Raw genomic sequence first — 16879 nt, forward strand, 5'->3', positions numbered from 1 at the left:
TCAGTGCCGGCAGGACAGGACAGGTAGGATCGAGTGGTCAGTGCGGCCGATGCGGCAGGGTAACCACGAGGGGGCAGCACGTGCGCGCCGCAGCGCCGCCGGTGGGCGGAGCTTTAGGGCTGTGGGCGGGACCACAACGCGGCGCAGCGGGACCCGCCCTCCCCCAAGCCCCGCCTCCCTCACAGGCCCCGCCCCAAGCCCCGCCCCGTACCCTTGAGCCCTACACAAGATGGCGGCCGCGACCCTCGCCCGCCGCGTCAGCCGCTCAGGTGCGCCCGGACCCTGCCCCGACCGCTCCCCGCGGCGGGCTCGGCGTGTCCCCGAGCCCCCGCTGCCTCTCTGTGCTCCTCCCTTGCTACCGGGGTGTTCCACGTGTCCCCCTGCCGTGGGTTGGGGCATCCCTATATCCTCCCTGAGCGGGTCAGGGTGTCCCCATGGGGAGCGCACCCCACACCTGTGGGGGCTGTGCTGTTCCCGTCCTTACCTGTCCGTGTCCCCAGGTGTGCTGCCCCTGTGCTGCCGTCCCCCGGCGTGGGACAGGGCCGCCCGGCCGCCCCCCAGCCCCCTGCAGCCCCCCGGCCTCGCTCCTTGCCGTTCCTTCAGCAACAACAAGATCCAGGTGGAGCTGGACGAGAGCTCAGGTACGGCGGGTGGCACCTGTGCGGTGTCACCCTCAATCCCCGGGCACTGTGGGGCACGGTCCCTGCCACGCCTGTCCCATGGCGTGTGTGGCTCTGGCATGGAAAGTCACCAGAGCCAAATACTGCAGGAGCCTCGGAGAGAAGGGTTTGGGCTTGGGAGTCTCACCAGCTGTGGGCACTGCAGGTGGTTGGTGCTACAGGCACATCCTGGCTGTCATTGTTCCCTCCCTCTGCCTTGTCCCCTGCCTGGGGGTCTCTGCTTTGGGCACCCGGTAGAGTGGCAGTGCCCCATCAGGGAAGAGCTGTTGGGAATTTCTGTGACCTGGCTACCAGGAATACCTGTCACAGGGCTGTGTCCCTGCACTGAGCAAAGGTGCCTCTTCTTGTGGCTTCCCAGGTCCTGCTTTCAGGTGCCTGGGTGTGTCCTTGTGCTGCAGCACGCAGGCTGAGCACTCAGGGAGGGCCCTTGGGGTAGGGTAGTGCAGTTTGGACAGGGACAAGGGCTCGTAGTCCTTCCCGTGGTGCTGACAGATTCCAGCAGGTGTGTGACCTCCAGGACAGACTGTTAGCTGTGACAGAAGCTGCAGGCTCGACCTTCCCCATTGACCCCAGAGAGAAGGGAGCTGCTGGGCACTGTGACCTGGAAGGTGGCTGGGCTTTGGGACACGTGGGGTGCCACCACACATGGCCTGCTCTGTGCTCCAGGCCCACCACCTGCTGAGTGACCCTGGCTTGTGGGTGGATCTGGGTAAAGACAGGACCTTGCTCTTGGCTCTGCTGCTCTGGAAGCTTTTAAATAGCCAGGAGTGCTGCTGAGTGGGAAGACAGAGTTTAGAGAGGGAAACAGGGAAGTGGTGTGAATCTCCTCTGGGCAGGGCAGTGTGAGCTGCTCTGGGAAGGGTCTGATGTCCCTGTGTTTACCCTGCACAGGTGTTGCCATGATGAAGTTCAAGAGTCCCCCAGTCAACAGCCTCAGCCTGGAGTTCCTCACAGAGTTTTCCATAAGCCTGGAGAAGCTGGAGAACAACCGGGCCTGCAGGGGTGTGATCATCACCTCTGTAAGTGTTTGCTCCTGTTTGGGTCACTGTTCACTGGCACGGGAGGGCCCTCAGGGGCCTTGGATTGGCTCAGGGAGGAGGGAGGAGGCTCTTGGATGGGCCATGATGTTTCTTCTGTGTCGTTTTCTAGCAGAAGAATGACAGCCTAGTGTTGTGTTTTGTCATGGAAATCAGATTTGCTTATCTGCCAACCTAACGCATCCTGTGACATCTCCTGGCTGTCCCACAGAGAGCTGCTGGGAGATGCCAGTGCTTATTTTCAGATGTGGGGACAAGGTGGTGCCTGGGAGTGGCACAGGACAGGTTTTGTGCTGTGTGGCTGATGTACTCACACAGGGACCCTGACAATGAGAAACTGTGTTGCAAGCAGAGGCCCAGCACTGCAGGCTGTGGTAGTAGGATGATCCACGCTGTGGGAGCAGTGGGGAGATATTTTTAGAGCCCTAAAACACCCTGATTTATATCACATATCTATCATTTTCCCTTCCCTCAAGCTGCCAGTTGAGAGCTAAAGGGTCCTTCCTTCCCTATGACTCTCAGGGACATGTCTTTCCAATTCCAGGCTGTCCCCAAAATATTCTCATCTGGCCTGGACATCACGGAGATGTGTGGGAAGAGCGTGGAGCACTACACCGAGTTCTGGAGAGCCGTGCAGGAGATGTGGCTCCGGCTCTACGGCTCCAACATGGTGACAGTGGCTGCAGTCAACGTACGTCCTTCCTCGGGGTGGGATTGTCACCTGCTGTGGCTGCTGTGGACTGTGTGGGCAGGGACAACTGAGAAACCAGGCTGAAATTCATCCAGGGATGTCTCTGTTGGGGTGTTGGGGCGAAATTCGTGTCTGTCAGTTCTGTGGGGTGTGGGAAGGTGTGGGAGCGTGGGATGCTGCAGACTCTGTGTAAGCTGCAGGCACTGCTGGGTTACAGCAGCATTTCAGCATTTCCAGCAGGTTTTGCTCCTCCAGCCAGGGTTCTTGGCCAGCAGGAAAGTGCTGCTGGGGTCTCTGTGTCCATGGATGAGTCGTTACATTTTTGGTGTCTTGTTTTCGTTTTCTAGGGCGGTGCTGCCCTGGCAGCTCACGGTGGTGTCTGTCCACAGCCCCCCACTGAAGGCACTTGGGTTTTCTCTCAGGCATCCTGTGCAGGGCTGAGCAGCACTGAGCTGTGGAAAAGATGATCACAGATGGAAGGGAAATCTTCCCTGTGAGGGGGGTGAGGCCCTAGAGCACGTTGCCCAGAGAAGCTGTGGCTGCTCCATCCCTGGAAGTGTCCAAAGCCAGGCTGGATGGATCTCTGAGCAATGTGATCTAGTGGAAGGTGTCCCTGCCTGTAGCAGGGAACTTGGAATGAAATGGGCTTTAAGGTGCCTTCCAACCCAAACCCTTCTGTGATTCTATAAAACCCTGATAAACATCAGAAAAATCTTCTTTAGGTCTGTTTCAAATCAGGTGGTCAGAAATTTGGGGGACATCTGCTCTGACTTCCTGGTGTCTGCCATGCTCTGGAGTGATCAGCAAGGCTGGGGGATGTTTGTAACCATGTCCTGGACTCACTCTGTCCTTCTCTCTGTCAGGGGTCCAGCCCAGCTGGGGGCTGCCTTGTTGCCCTGTCGTGTGACTACAGGATCATGGCAGAGAACCCCAAATTCAGCATCGGCCTGAACGAAGCCCAGCTGGGCATTGTGGCTCCCTTCTGGTAGGCCAGTGCCTCCCACTTCTAATATCATGTGTAGGTCTCTAGAAAGAGTTCATCTTCAAGGAGTTAATGAATCAGTTCAACTGGTCATGGCGGTGTGGTTTGTGTGTCAGGGGTCAGGTATTTGCAGCTGCAGGAGATGACACCTCATTTCTGTTGTGTTCTGCAGGTATCTGAAAAGCTTTCAGGCTGCAGAAAGTCCTCACATCCTGCACCAACAAGTATCTCAGTTCTGGCCCTGCAATTAACTCCAGAACTAGTGCTGGGAGATCTCATGGGTCAGGCTTAGTCTGGGAATAGGCTTTTCCCTGGGTACACACTGTGTATCTGCAAAATCCCATGATGTGAAGATCTCTGAAAGCACAGGGGCACTAAGATACTGACACCCAAGCTCTTGTTTGCCCTAGGAACATATAGAAGCACTGTTGGGAAGGACTTTTCAGTCACAGCAAGTAGGTATCAACAGGCACTAAGATTAAAAAGAGCAGCTTTCATACAGAGAAGAGGGAACTCTCTTGGGAATGAGAGCCAAAAATGGCTCTTTTCAGGCTATTTTAACATTGTGACTGAGCCCACAGCTGCTGTTCAGAGCACTGAGCCTGGGCAGTGGGACCAGGGTGCTGTCAGCTCTTGATGTCTGGGTGAGCTGCCCCTGAGTGTGGCTTTCCCTCCCATCTCTTGCAGGTTTAAGGACACGTTTGTAAATGTTGTGGGACACCGAATTGCTGAACGCTCCCTCCAGCTGGGTTCCCTCCACCCTGCACCTGAGGCCCAAAAGTTGGGCCTTGTGGATGAGCTGGTGCCAGAGGAGAAGCTCATGGAGAAGGCTGCAGCTGTTATGGCACAGTGGCTGGCCCTTCCTGGTAAACCTCTGGCAGAAGAGGGTGGGAGTGCGGATGCCAGGGCTGGTGCTAGGGGAGCTATGTAACAGTATCCATTAAAAGAGGAGGTTTGGTTTGCTGGGAGGTAGGAAAGCTCAGCTCAGCGGTTCCAGCAGCCTTGGGCTAACGGAGAGAGACACTGAGCTAAGGTTCAGGGCACGTGGCTTCAGCTCAGCTCATCCTGCCAGCCCTGCTGAGTCAGTCTGGAGATGCCTGAGCTCCAGAGACAAACCAAATCTCTGTCTGTCAGTGGAGGTGTTAGCCCAGGAAAGCTGCCATGGAGCTGAGTGAACAGGCTGGGTGAGAGCTCCTGGGTGGCTGCCAGGCTGCTTTTATGGTCTGAATCAAGTCTTGGCAGTCTGGATGGCAGTGATGGGGGTGTGGATGAGGACAGGCAGACAGCACAGGCATCGTGTGTTTGGCCTGCTCCGTGGCTGCAGCACAAGGTTCCTGGGCTGGAAGAGGGCTCTCCACAGATCTGAGCTTTCCCAGCCCATGCCATCTCTCCTCCCTGCTGTCCTGGTGTTAGAGTGACACCTCACCCCCCAGACTGGGGAGCATGTCTCAGCTGTCCCCTCTCCTCTCCAGGAGGTGCTGTGCAATTCCTTCTCCTAAATCAGAACTGTGTCTGGGTGGAGGTGGCTTCAGCACCTGGGTGCTGGAGCAATTCAGGGTTCCCAGTGTGTGGATGGAGGGGGTCAGTCCTCATTTCATTGTCACTGTGTGAATAAAACATCTGTGCAGCACATGTGCTGCACCTGGCTCCGTTGAGGGTGTGAGCAGATGTGTGCTGGAGGCCTCAGTCAGCTCCACCAGCCCCTGTGCTCCTGCAGCATCCACACATCCATGTGGAATGGCACAGGCCCAGGGATGAGCTCGAGGGAAGTGTTGCTGGCCTTTGTACAGTGTGGTTGGCAGGAGAAGACTTGCAGGGATTGAAGGGATTGGTTCTGGGGAGCTTAGAGCCACAGCAGTTTCAAATAAGGAATTTTGTTTGGTAACTGGTGTGTATTGGAGGTGGATATAGGGCTCTGGAGGGCACAGAGGGAAGGAGGTACACAACTTCTTGTCATCTTTGCCAGAAGATCAGTCATTTCCCCACTGAGCAGTACAACCATAATTTATTGTATGAGAATTTATCCAGTTCAGAATCCAGAATTTATCCCAGCTGATGGGTTTTTCTTACCCCCTTCCCTGCTGCTTTCAAGAGCACTTGGCTGTGTGATCCCTCCCCATCAGACCTGCATTTGGTGGCATTGAGAGTTGGTCAGGGGTGAGGACAGGGCATGTTCCTCACCCTTGCTGTCCTCTGCAGACCATGCCCGCCAGCTCACCAAGAGCATGATGAGGAAGGCGGTGCTGGACCGCCTGGTAGCTCACCGGGAGGAGGACATCAAGAACTTTGTCACCTTCGTCTCCAAAGAGTCCATCCAGAAGTCTCTCCGCATGTACATGGAGATGCTGAAGAAGAGGAAGAGCTGAGGATGCAGCTGGTCCCTGGGAGGTCGAGTCACCCTCTGAAACGCTGCAGGAGCTGTTGGTCTCACAGAGAAGCCACCTGCAGTGCCAGCCATCGGTGACGTGCCACCTGCTCCCACAGCCGCCCCTCTGCCCCTTCCCTCTGTGCCTGTAGAGTGCCTGACACCACGCTGCCTTCCCCAAGGGCAGGGAGAGCCCACTCAGCCCCGAGGAATGGACAGGGACAGGGTCTCAACACGTTGTGGCCCGAGCCCGACGGTCCTTGAATGTCCTCCCTCCTGTCCAACACTTAATTGTGAAATGAGGTTTGTCAATAAATCTTCAATGAGGTAGGAGATGGATGCTTTGTTGGCTTGTCTGTGGTCACAGTGTCCTGGCTGGTGGCTTGTCCCCAGGCTCTGGTTCATGGTGGGCAGGGGAGTCTGGGCACTGCCATCCTTCTCCAGACCAGCATCTGGGGCAGCCCATGCACAGGACTTGTGGATGGGGCTGAGTAGAACACCTTCATGGGAATTAGTGGTGGGAGCTGGAGCTGGATCCTGGTCTGTGGCTGCAGGAGGAGCTCAGGCTGCCAGCTTCACCTCGACTGGGTAGTGGTCACTGACTGCCAGGGCCTGGAGGAGGGCAAGAGGTGGGAGATGTTCAATGAGCCACTCATGCCTCACTGTGCTGCTGGGACTGCCAGGGCAGTCAATTGCCCTGCCAGAACCTTCTGCCTGCTGGAGGGGGCACACTGTCCCCAACCCCAAGACACTTGACACACAAGGCTCCAGTTTTGGCACATTTCATGGAGAGGTGCCCAGGCATGGCTTAGGGTGGGCACTGGCACGGGGTCACCTGCCCTCCAAGCCCCCATGTCTCATCTGGGGCCTCTGTGCCAGTGAAGTGTGGTTGAAGGTTGCCTTGGGTTACCCCATACCTTGAGTCCTGTCTGTGGAGGACCATAAAAAACCCTGTGCATTGCTTCTCTTCCCAATGGGGACAGGCAGTGACCCCAAATCCCTGTCTCCTTGGGTCCCTTGTCACCCTGAGCCCCTCAGAGAGACAAGGGCAGCCCTGCAACCTGGGCCTACTCAGCTTTCGTGCCTGCTAGAGCCCCAAATGTGTGATCCTGGCTCACCTCCTCCTGATCCAACTGTAAAGCACGCTGGAAATTGTAGATACCAGCTGAGTTGGACACGATACTTCTCTTCAGCTTGTTGCCACACACCACGATCCTGTTGGGGAGATGTGGGTGGATGGTGGGTGTCACTCCTGCCCTGCTGGCAGTGCAAGGCAGGCAGGGGGTCGCTGGGGTGGCAGGGGAGGAGACAGGGGTGCTGGCAGTGCTCACCTGTCGTAGGCACAGTCTGACCTGCCCACGGTGGTGTCGGTGCTGTCGGGGATCAGCCACTTGAAGACGTCGCTGGTGCGCAGGCGGATGGATGACCAGTCGCTTTGCTGGACGTAGGAACAGTCAGCGTTGAAGTCCCCCAGGAACATCATGTTCTGCAGGGGAGATGGGAGGCTGCTGATGTGAGTGATGGGCTGTTCCTGCCCCCAGCCCTCCCATGGGGGTGGCAGGGACTGCGCTGTCACAGGCAGGAACAGGGTTCCCACCCCAGCACTCCTGCACCAGCTGCGCTCGCCTCCAAGCAGGGTCCCAGTGTGGGTCAAACAGTCCCTGTGTCTCAGTGCCCAGCCTTGGTGTCCCCCCAGCACTGGTGACACTCACATCAGTCCCCCACTTGTTGATGATGGCCAGGTAGACATCGTAGAGTGCATCAATCTCAGCGACAGCATCGTGTGGGGCCGAGTGCAGGGGCACCAGCACAAACTCCTTCACCTCTGCCAAGGGAGAGGGATGTCAGCCCCATGACCATCCCATGCCACAACCCATGGCCAATTGTTCCCCCACTTACTGGTGCTGGGTGCTGAGATCCTCAGGATGAATGGCTCCCGGCTGAAGACATCCTGGGGGTCCTTATATTGGTAAGTGTCCACCACAGACACAATGTCTGTCCTGTGGGAGTAAAAGGATGGTGACCCTGGGACTTGGCACAGCCCTCTGTGGTGCTGGTGGCCCTGCAGTGCAGTGGCACAGTCAGCAGCACTGCCAGCCCCATTACCTGTAGATAAACAGGTACATCTCCTTGTAGTTCTCCCGTCCCAGGGGGCCACTGATCTCGTAGTCGTATGGGGATGTGGATGCACTGCAGAGACAAAAAGGCAGGACAGTGATGTGGCTGGGACCGCCCTGGAGTGGCTTGGGCATGTCCAGGAGCTAGGTGGCCCCAGGGTTTGCACCAGCTGGTCCTGTTCTACAGTCTCCATGGGTCTCTCTGCCCCTGGTTGTGGGGTGACATGAGCTATAGCAGCTCTGAAGCCCCCAGTGCCTCTCCCCCAGGTCCTCCTTGAGCACAGCATGACATGTGGTGGCTCCTACCACCCTTTCTCTGCAGGAACATTCCTCACGTTCATTTTGCAGCACAGCTAAATTGGGTCAATGAGCAGCCTGGGGCTCTGCAGCAGCCAGCGTCACCCTCCCTGCCCTGGCTGCTTTGTGGCCATGCTGGAGGGGACACGGAAGGGGTGAGGACATGGGCTGGGCTCTCCTGCTCAGGTGCACTGGCAGCCTTTTGACACGGCAGCAGCAGCTTCCGCATTGTCCTGAGCCATGCTCTCCCCCAAAACAGGGTCAACACCCACTGGTGAAGGGGCTGCCACCCTACTCTGGCCAGTTTTAGCCCACTCCAGCAGCCTTTCTTCTTCCTAGGGTGCCAGAACCCTCCCTCTCAAAACATCATCCACTGCTGGGTCCATCCTAGGGTCCCCCTGCCACTCACAGGGTCTTGAGGTGCAAGGTCTACCTGTCCCTTCCTCCTCTTCCTCTTTTGCTTCTGTCCTGTCCTGTTGGATTTTGGAGATGGAGCTTCCCAGAGACAGAGTTCTTTTCCATCCTGCATGCTCTGGTGAGCTTGCAGCTTTCAGAAGGGATTTATATCACTTGTATCCCCGTTCCCTTCACTGGGTTATTCCCAGTGTTGTTTTCAGCGCCTCCTCCTTGCCCCAGCACGTTTCTCCTATTCTTCTTTCCAAAAACAAACTGTCTGTTGATGGACAACTTTTTTTTTTGCCTCTTACTGCTCAGGTAGCTTGGCTTTCCTTGCTGGTGCTGCTGCCCCAGCCCCTCTGGTACCTGTTGAGCTGCTCCATGAGCTCGGTGACGGCGCTGAGGTCGGAGTCGCGCACCTCCTGCACTAGCACCACGTCGTAGCGGAGCAGCACCTGCAGGGGACAGCTCAGGGCCAGTCTGCCACCCAGCTCTCAGCCAGGTACATGGCTCTGGCCTCAGCACCATGGGGACTTGCATGTCCCTTGGGTGTCCCCAGGGAGGGCTCAGAGGGACTGTGGGTTGTGCCTGACACCCCACCAAGACTTCATCCACCCTGGCCATCCCCAGCACTGCAATGCCATCATATCCCCACAGGTCTCTGGCACAGGAGCTGTGCTGGGGCTGGTCCCAGAACACAGCCCATCCCCACAGTGCACTGGCTGCACTCACGTTGATGATGATCTCTGCCACTTCCTTGTTGGACATCTTGGTGTCACCGAAGGCCTGGATGTTGAAGGCACCGATGCGCAGCATGGCCGTGGCTGGGCACAGGAGAGCCACAGCCAGCAGGGACAATTCCAGTGTCACAGTCCCCATTCTTCCAGGATCAATGCTGGATCACAGGGATGCTGGGATGGGAGATCAGCTTGGAACACTATTTTGGATTTAGGGTAGAGAAAAAAATATGTAGATCCTTCTGAAGTCCTGGAGTGTGACAGTGTGTCATGGTGGGCATTGCCCAGAGCAGGTTGCAGAGCTGGTGTGGGCAGTCTGCCAGCTCACCAGTCCCAGAAGAAGATAAATCCTGTCCCACCACTGTGAGTCTGCCTCTTCCAGCTCCAGGGATCACCCAGCTCCACTCCCCCTCCAGGATATCTTCACTGCCCACCAGCCCCATCCACCACTGCCAGCATTCCAGGCACCCCAGGCTGTTCCACATCCTTAAACTTTACCACAGCCCCCGCTGCTAGAGTAAGAAGTGAGTCCTCATCCCAACTCGTTCATCCCAGTCCCACCCGGCAGTTGAGGGCTCTGAGCCCGGATCCGTCCTTACCTCGCTGAATGCGCAGCACCTCTGCTCTGCCGGCAGCAGGATGGGTGGCTTTATTCCCAGCGGAGGTGCCGGCAAAGCAGGATGAGTCGGACACCCCCGTGGGGGTTTTGGCATGACTTTGAGCTCCTTCCCACATTGGGAAACCAAAAATCCCACAGGGTGAAAGGGTGGGGCCAGCCCAGCCATCCCTGTGCTGACACAGCAAAGGACAAACAGGGAGACTTGGAAACGCTGGGGCATCCCTGTGGGACTGGGTGGGTATGTGGGACTTGGGGGGCTGCCATCTGGGGTCACACCTGGATCACTGAGTGGGCACGGTGACCAGGCAGGAGGTGAAGGGCGCTGGCCTTAATTGGATGATTCAGACAGTGTAATTAGAGGGAAGAGAAGGAAATGGCCAGTGTCTAGGTCAGGCAGGAGGGCACCACCAGCCACGGCAAGAGGGGATGGCTGCAAACCCCCGCAGCAGCCCTAGTGTCATCCAGAACCCACTGGTAATCCACAGCAGCCCCAGAAGGGCTGGCATTTCCTATGCCAGTCCACAGCATCTGTGGCCCATGGCATCACCCCAGGATGACAGTGGAGCAGCTGGCTCTGACGGCTGCTCGTGCCAGGACTTGCCAGGCTCTCATGTGCCTTCAGGTTTTGTATCCTCACACCCAGTCTCGGGGTGACTCCTGTGTCCCTTGGTGCTGTGTCGGCACCGAAACCCCCCGGGAAGCACCGAACCCCCTGGGAACTGACTCACGTCCTCCCTGCGCCCTCGCTGTCAGCGCCCTGTCAGCAGCCCCACCGCCAGGCAGGCTCTGTCAGAGCGGAAGAGCATCCTGCACCCTGGAGAGCCTGGGGGCCCCAGCCCCTCCCCAGAGTCCCAAGGTGGCTTTTGCCACCATCAGCTGAGAGGGAAGCAGTGCCCACCACCCCAGAGGTCTGGGTCTGTCTCCCCAGCCCTGGGGACCTCCCTGGCTCTCTGGCTGGGGGCTGAGGGGCTGGGGCACCAGGAGCTGCTGGGGAGACTGAAGGGACCTCCTTCCAGAGCTGCAGAGGCAGGAAAATGCTCATTTTTAATGGACACAGAAAGCATAACACTTCCACAAGAGCCCAAGAACTCCTTGCAAAGGCAGTGGGCAGCTTGGCTGGCAGCAGTAGTGCGTGGGCTCCCACGAAGGATGCAGGTGTGTGCTGAGGGATCCTGGTGGCTGCTGGTGCAGGGACAGGCTCAGCGAGCTTTCAGAGTCACCTCCACTGGGAAATGGTCACTGACAGCCAAAGCCTGCATGTGAGGGAGAGCAGAGTCACCCTGACCAGAGTCAAGTAATAAACCCTCAGCATGAGCTGGACCCACTGCCACAGTCATGGCTGGGATCCAAATGCTCCACTCCAACCCCCAAAATTTAGACCATACCCCAAAATGCTCAATCTGGAGGGTTGATTCGGTACAACAGCTGGGGTCAGGCTGCCCTTAGGTGCCCCCTTGGGAACAGGGAGCCCTCCCATGCTCCCAGGAGCTACGGTGGGGCAGATCCCAGTGCTGAGGGACTCCTGCCCCACCCAGCCCCTCACTCACATCCTTGATCTGGAGGTGGAATTTCTTCTCGAAGTTGTTGACGGTGGCAGAGCCGGGTTCAATGTCTTGGCGCAGGGCGGTGCCGCAGGCGACGATGCTGCCGAGGCATCGGGGGGTGTTGGTGCCCGTCAGGCCTCCCCCTGCCAGCCCCCCACAGCCACCCCCGGCACGCACCGGTCGTAGGCGCAGTCGGTGGTGTCGGCCACGGTGGTGTCGGCGCTGTCGGGGATGAGCCACTCGCAGGCGCGGAGCGAGCGCAGGCGGATGGACGGCCACTGGGAGCTGGTCACGTAGGAGCAGTCAGCGTTGAAATCACCCAGGAGGATTATGTCCTGCAGGGCAGAGCACTGAGTCCCTGCCCACGCACCTTACAGGGCAGCAAGGGTTCCCTGAAATCTTAAGGGGTGGCTACAAACTGCCCTGAGGTGACCCAGTGCGCGGGGACAAGACCCCAGTAATGGCAGGAGGGCCTCCAGCAGCTCCAGCCTGGAGACTGCTGGAGTGGCACCTGCTCTGATGGGGACAAGAGGCCTCCTGTGGGATGTGTTCCTCCCACCTGCCCACCTGGCTGCTCTGGGGAGGAGCCAAGTTTCCCAACGCTGCTTACATTAGTCCCCCACTTGTTGATGACATCAGTGTAGACATCATAGAGTGCATCGATCTCCTGTGCTGCATGGCTGGGCTCGGAATGCAGAGGCACCAACACGAACTCCTGTACCTCTGCTGGACAGCTGACCATCAGCCCCTGCCTTGGGTGCAACCCCTGAGCAGGGAATGGGAACCCCAGGAAACCAGCCCAGGCCAAGCCCCAGCTACTGGCCAGGAAAAGCAGTTGAAGGGAAAGCGTGTGTTGACTTTGGTGCTCTGTCTGTCCCTCAGACTGGAAATTCCAGTGGGGAGCTGCATACCTTTGTGCATTGTTTGGGGTTTGCTGCTTGTTTTTCATTAGCATTTCCAAGCCAATATGGTTTTGGGCAAGAGATGGAATAGTGTGTGCCCTGAGGAGGTTCTCAGGAGGTGGAGGTGATGGCATGGGGTAGGCAGTGGAACAAAATGGGAAATGGGACATGATAGGAGATAGATGTGGGATGACAGGTGATAGGAGATGGTACATTGTGGGAGATGGCATCCAGCCAGAGGAAGCAGACGGTGGGATATAGCACAAGAAGGGAGGTAGCACATGATGGGATGTAGGACACGATGGGAAGCAGCTGGAGAGGTAAGATGGCACACAACTGGAGAGAACTCATGGTGGGAGATGATAAGTGATGGGAGGTGTTTGGTAGGAGGTGGCACATGGTGGGAAACAGCAGGCATTGCTGGCCATGCTGGGCAGGGACATAGGACCCCTGGGCATCCATGGGTGGGACCCTGGTGGAGGCTTGCAACCCCCCTAGGCTTGGCAGCCACAGATCTGGGCTCAGCCCTGCATGGAGGGGACCCCGTGCCAGGTCTGGGCATCCCCCAATGTCTTCTTACGTGTGGTGGGTGAGGAGAACTTCACAATGAAGGGCTCCCTGCTGAAGGTGTCATTCCCACAGGGTTCACAGCCATCATCATAGTAGTAACTTCCCAGTACAGACACCATGTCTGACCTGAGGGAGGAAAGCAGGGCAGCCCCCAGCACTGCTCCTGCCACAGGCAGGGCCCCCAAAGGTACCCATCCCCTCTGGGGGCTGCTGGGGAGGGCAGCAGGTGATGCCTGGCAGCATCCCTTACCTGTAGATGAAGAGGTACTGCTCCTTGTAGCTGGTCCGACCCAGGGGGATGCTGACCAAAAAGCTGTATGGGTGCTCCCCAGCTCTGGGAGCAAGTTGTGGAGAGGGTGAGAAGAGGCTCCTGGTGCTTCCCAGCATCCATCAGGCTCTCTCCAGCTGAGCCAGAGGTGCCCTGGCATGACTGGACTCCCTCCCAGAATCCCCTTTACAGTCACTCCCACACCAAACCAGTGGGGTCACCTGTTGAGCTGGTCCATGAGGTCATGCACAGAACTCAGGTCGGCATCCCGGACCTCCTGCACCAGAACTATGTCGTACTCCGACAGGATCTGGGGGGACAAGCTCAGAGCTGCTCTCTCCTGGCCAGGAGCTGCCCTGGGGGTACCTGTGGTTGCCTCTTCTGGGCTCCAAAGGCTCCAGGCTGGCAATGGGAAGGCAGCAGGGACCTCAGAGCCAGGGGGGGATTCCTGTGCTAATGTGCCCTGGCTTGGAAAGGCCCTGTCTGTCCACCACCCACCCACCCACCCAGCAGCTACTGCAGGGGAGGAACCTGGGCAGCATCAAATGTCACCTAGCCTTGATTGGAGACCAGCAAGAGCAGAGATGGCCTGAGCTGGGAGATGGTGATGGGGGAAGAGCAGATGGGTGGGTAGATGAAGGGATGGATTGATGGATGGATGGATGGATGGATGGATGGATGGATGGATGGATGGATGGATGGATGGATAAAGATGTGTATGAAAGGAGGCATAGTTGGATGGACAGGTGTATGGATGAATGAGTGGAAGGGCAGATGGTTGGTTGGGTGGAGGGATAGAGGTGTTGCATGAGGAGATGTGGACAGGTGGATTGGTGGTGAATGGGTGTATGGATGAACACATGGATGGATGGATGGATGGATGGATGGATGGATGGATGGATGGAGGAAGCAGGTGTCCCTCTGCCTAAGCTGGCTGCATCCATCCCAAAGAGCAGAGCTTGGCCAGGCCTGCTCTCCCCCCACTCACAGAGACGATGATATTTGCCACGGTCTGGTTGGACATCTTGGCATCCCCAAACGCTTTGATGTTGAAGGAGCCGATCTTCAGCGTGGTGGCCACGTGCAGCAGGAGAGCTGTGACCAGCAGCGACAGCACCAGCCTCGAGGCTGCCATCCTGTGCAGGGGTACAGGAGGGGCTCAGCCCTCCTGGCTGGGAGAGGGATTAGGGACAGACAACAAGGATGACCAGGGTACTCCCAGTGGCCATACCGGTTTCACTGGGAGGTGTTTGTTTTCTGGGGAGCCACCAGGATGCAGGGATTGTACACCTCTGTTGCATGGGGCCTAATCCTACCTGTCCCTCCTGGAAGGAGGCCAGATCACTCACAAGGCTGGAGTGGAAAATTCACTGGCAAACAAGTAAATGCCATTTCATGGTGACACAGAGCAGTCACTTCCTCATTCCCCATGAGGAAGAGCTCAGCCTGGACATTTCTTCTGGCCTGAGATTGGTGGCAGTGGCCAGGGACCCAAAATCCCTTGGCTTGTGCCTCTCCCACCTTTCTCTGGATCAGTGCCAGAGACCCCAAAGACCCTACAGCAGCCATGCTGGGACAGAGCAAGGGGTGGATCCTCCTTGACACCCCTCCCCACATTCCTCACTGCCTGGAGCATCCTCACCTGGGGTAACCTGTGCCTCCCCCACCCCCCATCCCCCAGCAGTGCCCCTGCCCCATCCTCACCCAGGCTGGCTCCCTCAGGACCCTCTGCAGAGGCAGTGCTGCAGCTCTCACCCACGGGGGACGGCGTTTGGGAAGTATTTCCCGTGGCACTCAGCTGCCTGGGGTAATGTTTCACCAGCATGTGGGATCTGAGCCTGAGCACTGCCCAAGCCTGGGTTCCTGAATGCCTGAACTCACCCAGAGCCTGATAAACGGGCTGAGAGGACGGGCAAACACTCCAGCTTTTGGCACACCAAATCTCAACCTGAGGAAGGATTTGCTTGCCCCAGGTTCACTTTTCCTTCTGGGGCAGCTGTTCTAGTTAAATCCTCACTTTTCCCACTTGCATTCTTGCTGCAAACTCTTCCCTCTAACACCACAGTCCGTTCAGTTGATAACGCGGAGATTCGGCAATGCCACGATTTGGTCATGCCAAAAATTGCCCAAAGCCCCGTAAATCCTCCCTCTCCTGGACAGCACAGCAGCCTCTCAACCTCCCAGACAGAGGCACCTACAAGGGTAGGTATATTCATCCCTGAGCTGCACCCAGGTTTGGCTCAGCAGAGCCTTGTGGCAAAATTGAGCTGGAGGAGGTGGAACTGTGAAGGGGAGCTCCTGAGGGGTGCAGGAAGAGAGGGGAGCAGGACCTACCTTTGGTGTCGTCCAAGGACTCTGGAAGGAGAAGGATTTGCACCTGCATTTATGGAGAGGGACACACTCTCCTTGCCAAGTGGTTGCCCAGCCAAGGATCATGTGAGGCCGCAGGCTCCATATGGCATTTTTCACGGAAGCAAAGGTCTGCTCAGTGAAAAAAGAACCTTTTCAACCTCTGCCAATGCCTCCCATCACAGGTAAGACCGAGAAGGGATTAAAATGCCAACAAGAGCTCTGCAAGGTGAAATGAATCACAGAGATCTCTTGTGGGGATCAGCAATTTCCCAATAGGTGGCATCGGCAGCTGTCACTCATCACCAGATACAAATTCTCTTAAAAAGTGTTTATTTCACCAACACAAATCATTCCCATCCACCCCACATTTCCAACAAGCTGTGAGTGTGCTGGGGTCAGCAGGAGCCATCCCAGTGTGGTCTTTAGGTGTGATGCCAAAAATCCTACAAAAATGACAAATCCCTGTCATGGTGCCCATGCCCAGACCCTCCCCAGGAGGTCACCTGGCTCAGGCCCCTCCCTGGGGCAGTGCTGGGGGGTGGCACAGCTCACACAGCCCTGTCCCAGTGGCCTTGGCTGATGTCCTGGCGCTCCCTGCCTCCCAAGGCAGCTGCTGTGTTTCCCAGGAGAGCCCCTGCAGTGAGCAGTGATCCGTGGGGGGCTGGGGGGCCCTGTCAGCCCCTCACCTGGAGACAAGAGAAGGGGGGCTCTGCACAGTGGGATCAGGGCTGGGCTCCCCAGGTTGGACCCAAGGCCAGGTTTCCCCAGCTAAGACCCTCCATGGTCAACCCCTGTTCAGGTCAGGAATAGCCCCAGGGGCCAGACCCAGGACCCTCCTGAGCCAAGGCCCCCCAGATCCTGTCCTACCCAGGCTAAGATCCCCTCAAGGTAGAGTCCCAGGGCTCAACAGCACTGCTGGGCCAAGACCCCACAGAGGTCAGACCCCTTTCATGCCAGGACCCCCAGGACCAAGACCCTCTCAGGACCAGCTCTCTCTCAAGTCAAGAACCCCTCAGCCAGCCCAAGGACCAGCCCTCAGGGCCGGTATCCCCTCACGTCCAGACCCCTCCAGGCTGAGACCCCTTGACTCAACCCCAGCACCAGCCCCAGGGCCTAGATCCCCTCAGGGCCAGGCTCCTCCCAAGGTTGAGCCTCACTGTCTCAATCCCTCAGGGCAAGCTCCCCCATGTCCGGGTCCCCCGGCCCGAGCCCCCCGCCCATCCTCATCCCCATCTCCATCTCCGGCCCCTCCCGGCCGAGCCACCCTTACCCGCACGGGCGGGCCCGCCAGGGGGCGCTGCCAGCGGCGGCAGCGCGTGACC

At 57.7% G+C, this 16879-nt stretch overlaps 2 protein-coding genes and 1 long non-coding RNA gene across 11 annotated transcripts; 2 read left to right on the forward strand and 1 right to left on the reverse strand.

Moving 5' to 3' along the window:
* The first annotated feature begins 140 nt into the window (after positions 1-140).
* ECI1 (enoyl-CoA delta isomerase 1) lies at positions 141-6088 on the forward strand. Its single transcript, XM_056503196.1, has 7 exons — positions 141-269; positions 501-641; positions 1572-1699; positions 2262-2408; positions 3272-3393; positions 4078-4256; positions 5590-6088. The coding sequence occupies exons 1-7, from the start codon at positions 230-232 to the stop codon at positions 5754-5756; spliced, it is 924 nt and encodes a 307-aa protein (XP_056359171.1). The 5' UTR covers positions 141-229; the 3' UTR covers positions 5757-6088.
* Positions 6089-7638: 1550 nt separating this feature from the next.
* Positions 7639-9518, forward strand: LOC130259177 (uncharacterized). 2 transcript variants are annotated; one of them, XR_008841589.1, is made up of 4 exons: positions 7639-7724; positions 8221-8324; positions 8884-9067; positions 9223-9518. It is a non-coding gene; the product is annotated as an uncharacterized LOC130259177 (long non-coding RNA). The 2 variants fall into 2 exon arrangements; XR_008841588.1 differs by lacking the exon at positions 7639-7724 and having other exon boundaries at positions 7734-8324.
* Positions 9519-10940: 1422 nt separating this feature from the next.
* Positions 10941-16878, reverse strand: LOC130259175 (deoxyribonuclease-1-like). 8 transcript variants are annotated; one of them, XM_056503203.1, is made up of 11 exons: positions 16828-16878; positions 16061-16243; positions 15540-15686; positions 14194-14341; positions 13427-13515; positions 13188-13271; positions 12948-13063; positions 12076-12188; positions 11643-11800; positions 11469-11565; positions 10941-11174 (listed from the first exon to the last, which is right to left on the reverse strand). In XM_056503203.1, the coding sequence occupies exons 4-11, from the start codon at positions 14338-14340 to the stop codon at positions 11121-11123; spliced, it is 858 nt and encodes a 285-aa protein (XP_056359178.1). In that variant the 5' UTR covers position 14341; positions 15540-15686; positions 16061-16243; positions 16828-16878; the 3' UTR covers positions 10941-11120. The 8 variants fall into 8 exon arrangements, with proteins under 8 accessions (XP_056359178.1, XP_056359172.1, XP_056359179.1 ...); XM_056503197.1 differs by having other exon boundaries at positions 12076-12191; XM_056503204.1 differs by lacking the exon at positions 16828-16878 and adding an exon at positions 16715-16819.
* Between the last annotated feature and the right edge of the window lies 1 nt (position 16879).

The sequence above is a fragment of the Oenanthe melanoleuca genome, chromosome 14, assembly GCF_029582105.1.
Source record: "Oenanthe melanoleuca isolate GR-GAL-2019-014 chromosome 14, OMel1.0, whole genome shotgun sequence".
Classification (NCBI taxonomy): Eukaryota; Metazoa; Chordata; class Aves; order Passeriformes; family Muscicapidae; genus Oenanthe; species Oenanthe melanoleuca.